This window comes from Osmia bicornis, chromosome 8 (genome assembly GCF_907164935.1).
Source record: "Osmia bicornis bicornis chromosome 8, iOsmBic2.1, whole genome shotgun sequence".
Classification (NCBI taxonomy): Eukaryota; Metazoa; Arthropoda; class Insecta; order Hymenoptera; family Megachilidae; genus Osmia; species Osmia bicornis.
The window spans coordinates 566001-569852 of NC_060223.1; the positions used below are offsets into that span (position 1 = coordinate 566001).

At 41.6% G+C, this 3852-nt stretch overlaps 1 protein-coding gene across 1 annotated transcript; it reads right to left on the bottom strand.

Moving 5' to 3' along the window:
* Window positions 1-915: 915 nt before the first annotated feature.
* LOC123988075 (golgin subfamily A member 6-like protein 6) lies at window positions 916-2750 on the bottom strand. The gene is made up of 2 exons (XM_046286853.1): window positions 2366-2750; window positions 916-1547 (listed from the first exon to the last, which is right to left on the bottom strand). Exons 1-2 carry the CDS (start codon window positions 2748-2750, stop codon window positions 916-918), a joined length of 1017 nt encoding a protein of 338 aa, XP_046142809.1.
* Between the last annotated feature and the right edge of the window lie 1102 nt (window positions 2751-3852).

A 3852-nucleotide genomic window follows, 5' to 3' on the forward strand; every position in this document is an offset into this window, starting at 1 on the left:
TATCTTAGTTGACGTTGACGTGGTCATCGGTCATCTATGATGTGATGTGATACGAAGTGTTAAGTGTATTGTATATAGTTTATTGTTCCCTATCTGGGGTTACAAGGTGCTTTTTTGTTACGCAAGGAGCGTTCCCCCAACCTTGCTTACACTAGTATCTTGCCTTACAAATTATAAATTCAGATATAAATAAAATACATATAATCAAGCCAAAATAAAATAAAATAAAGTCCAACACCGAAAAAAGCAAAATACACTGACTATTTCCCCTTGTATCTGCTTCCTATCATATTCTATTATTCATTTAATTAGCTTAACCGAAGCCAACAGAAAAATTATACTGCATACACCGGTACTAATAATAAATCAAAATAGTCAAAATAATCAAAATAACCTTTATATTTATATAATATAATATGTACCTAACTAAACTGTATTGAAATATAATATATCTAACTGTAATACTGAATCAACTATCAACTAATTATCATGTAGGGGTAACATCGAACAGAGGTCTGATCTCAAACTTAAAATAACAATAAAATAAAAATCAAAATACAAATGAAAATAAAATTAATAACAAAAAATAAAAAATACAAATAAAAAATACAAATATGCATATAGAATAACATCAGACCTCACTACTTTGTCACCTTGGTGCCTGATCCAGGCACTTAACTTAAATTAGGTTCACTTGAATTAAATTAAATTACATTAAATTTTTGCAGGTACAATCTGTCCGCTATACTAGAATTGTAACAAAAATATTCTATTCTTTGCCAGCCTCAGCTGCCTCCGACTAGGTTTGGCTTTGGCTCTTCTACTCGGTTCTTCTTCTTCTTTCCTCTTCCTCTTTCTTCTTCTTGTTGTGTTCTTTTCTTTTCATTCCCTCTTTCTTCTTCTTGTTCCTGCTGTCTACTTTTGCTTCCACTCTCCTTTTCTCTCTTCCCACAACCACTCCTTGCCTTCTATCCATAACCTTCTGTTACTAAACTCTACTTCCTTCCCCTTTGCTCTTTCCTCCCTAGCCTTCTCCTTTATTTTCCATCTTATCCTCCTTTCCTCCCTTGACAGATCTTCCTTCACACTCACCTTCCAGAACTCCCAGATATAGTTTTTCTTCCTTAGTATTTTCCTGCAATCATCCTCCTCCTCCAACTCTGTTAAAACTATTTTCCTTCCGCCATCTCCTGTCACCTCCGTCATCTTCCTTATTTCTACTTTCTTCCCCAGCTCCATCTGCAGCATTATTTTTATTCTTCTACCCCTTTCCTCTTTCTCCTCTCCTCCTACATTTTTCCAAACTATAGTTCTGCTCCTTCTTTCTTTCCTCTCCCTTTCTCTTATCCTTTCCCAGCTGTCCGCCCAGCTTTCCTCCTCTTCCTTCTCCTGTTTTCGTTCTTCTCTCCACCTACTTTTCTCTCCTTCTTCTTCTTCCGTCTCCTCTCCCCCTTTATCTTCATCTTTCTTCTCTTTAATATCCTCTACATCCTCATCCTCCTCCTCTTTCTCTTTTCTTCCTCCCTTCTCTTCTGGTTCCTTTTCTCCTGTCCTTATTTCCCTGACCTTTTCTGCCACTGTTACTTTTGCTTTTTTCTTTTCTTCTTCTCGTTTCCTTTTTCTGATTTTCCCCTCTTCTCCTTTCTTTCCTTCTACTTCCTCTTTATTTCCTCTACCTTCCTCTTCTTCGTCAATCTCCTCCGTATTCCTTTTTTCCTCTTCGCTATTGTTTTCGTGATCTTCCTCTTCTTCATCGTCCCTCCTTTGGTCTTCTTCCCTTTTTCCCTTCCCGATCCTCCTTTCTTTATCTCCTCCTTTATCTCCCCTAACTCCTCCCTAATCTTTTTTAACTCCTCTATCACTGCTTTTCCCCACGCGCTTTCCATGGTTTGTCCAGTATCTCCCCTTTTTCTTTCCTTTTACCTTTTCTTTCTATCCACTATTATCGCACGTTTCGGCTTCCACTTATGCCTTCCTGTGTCTCGTTTCCTGCGCACGTGTTTGCTCACGCTTGCCAACCTACTTTTTCCTGCTCCCGCCGGCCTGCCACCTGTTGCGTGTTCCCCCTCCCATTCTCTTCCCTAGTCTTATGTCGGTATTGTCGGTTTCTGCTTCCTCCCCTTTTTATGGACCCTTTCTATTCTATTTCCTCGCTCTTTCTCGCTCTTTCTTCTCTGTTCTTCGTTTTTCTTTCTCGTTTATTCCTTTATCCCTTTCCTCCCCTTCTCCCTATTCATTTCTCCCCTGTCCATTTGTTCCTCTGCACTAATTTCTCTGCTTCTTGTCTCTCACTTTCCCGCCTCTCCCTCCTCCCTCGTCCCCTTCCTGTACTCCTCTACTTCTTTCATCCACTCCTCTCCCTCACTCCCTCCTCCCATCAGTTCTTTCACCTTCTCTTGCCATCCCTCTTTTCTCGTTTTCCCTCTAGCGCACCTTTCCCATATGTGTTCCCACGTTTCCTCTTCCCACCCGCATACTCTACATTTCCTCTTGTCTTCTTTTTCCCAGTATTCTGATTCCTTAATTTCGTTTCCTAGCCTGAATCTAGCCATTCTTCTCCATCTTTCCTCTCTCCATCCTTTTTCTAAGTATCTCGGAATTCCTGGCTCCTTTATCATTTTGTACCATTTATTATATCTTGATTCCATTATTCTTTCCCATCTTTCTTCTTCCTGTATCTGCCTATCCTTCTCCTCGATTTCCTTATATTCCATCTCCCCACTTCGTCTTTTGTTCTCTATCTCTCTCATTTCTATCCCCCTCTCCTGAAAGAACTTTTCTCTTTCTTCTTCCCACTTGTTTTTCTCTCCTCCTCTTCCTTCGTCTCTAATTAGTTGCTCCCAACAACTCCTGGCCAGCTCTCCTCCTCTTCCTTCCCATAATTTTCTTTCGAATCCCCATGCCAACTTTCCTAATCTTGTTCTCATTTTCCACCTTTTCAGTTCCTCTCTTAGCAAGTATCCTGGGGTGCACCAATCCACCCCGAGCGTCCATCTCATGTACCTCTCCTGAAGCCCCCCTATTTCCTTCTACTCCTTCCAACCCCAAACCTCTGCTCCGTACGCTATAACCGTCCACACTAGCTTATCCCATAGCCAAATTCTTCTTTTTCAGTTTTTGCCGAATTTTCTTTTCCCAATTCCCCACACTTGTCTCATCACTACCCCCGCCTTTATCATCCTGTCTTTTATTTGTGCCTCGCTTCCTCCGTTTCTTTTGAACACATATCCTAGATATTTGAACTGTCCTACCTCCTCTATTTTCTTTCCTTTCCACCACCAGTTCGCCTTTTTCCATCTCCCCGCCCCTTTCCTAAATCTCATTATTTTTGATTTTTCCTGGTTCAGCTCTAGTCTTTTCTCGTCCAGGTACCTTTCTAGTCTTTCCATCATCGCCCTCATCTCCCCTTCTTCTTCCGCCAGCAACACCACATCGTCCGCATAGGCCAGTGTATATATTTTCTTTTCTCCAATCTTTATCCCTCCTCCCACTCCCTTACTCATCTTCTCTTCCATGTCTGCTGTCAGTAAATTGTACAACAGCGGGCTCAGTGGACATCCCTGCCTTACGCCTCTCGCTGTCCAGAATGGTTCAGTCACCCCTTTGTCTGTCCTTACCCTGCTTCTAGTCTCCCTCAATAACTCCTTTACCCCTTTCCTCGGCCCCTCTCTTACACCCCTTTCTCTTAGTGCTTCCATCAGTACACCTCTGTCTACCGAGTCAAATGCTGCTCTCAGGTCTATGAAAAAGGCTATCACTTTTCCTTTTGCCTTCTTTATTTGCCTGTTCACCAGGAAGTTTAACGTGTATATGTTGTCGATTGTTCCCATCTCTCTTCTGAATTCTGTCTGA

Bases quoted from the DNA above. Each gene is read 5' to 3' on its own strand.
- LOC123988075 (XM_046286853.1), bottom strand. From the start codon at position 2,750: ATGAGAGAGATAGAGAACAAAAGACGAAGTGGGGAGATGGAATATAAG. The intron at 1,548-2,365 runs GTGAGGGAGAGG...AAATAAGGACAG, and splicing joins AGAACTGATGGGAGGAGGGA to GAGAAAAGGAACCAGAAGAG.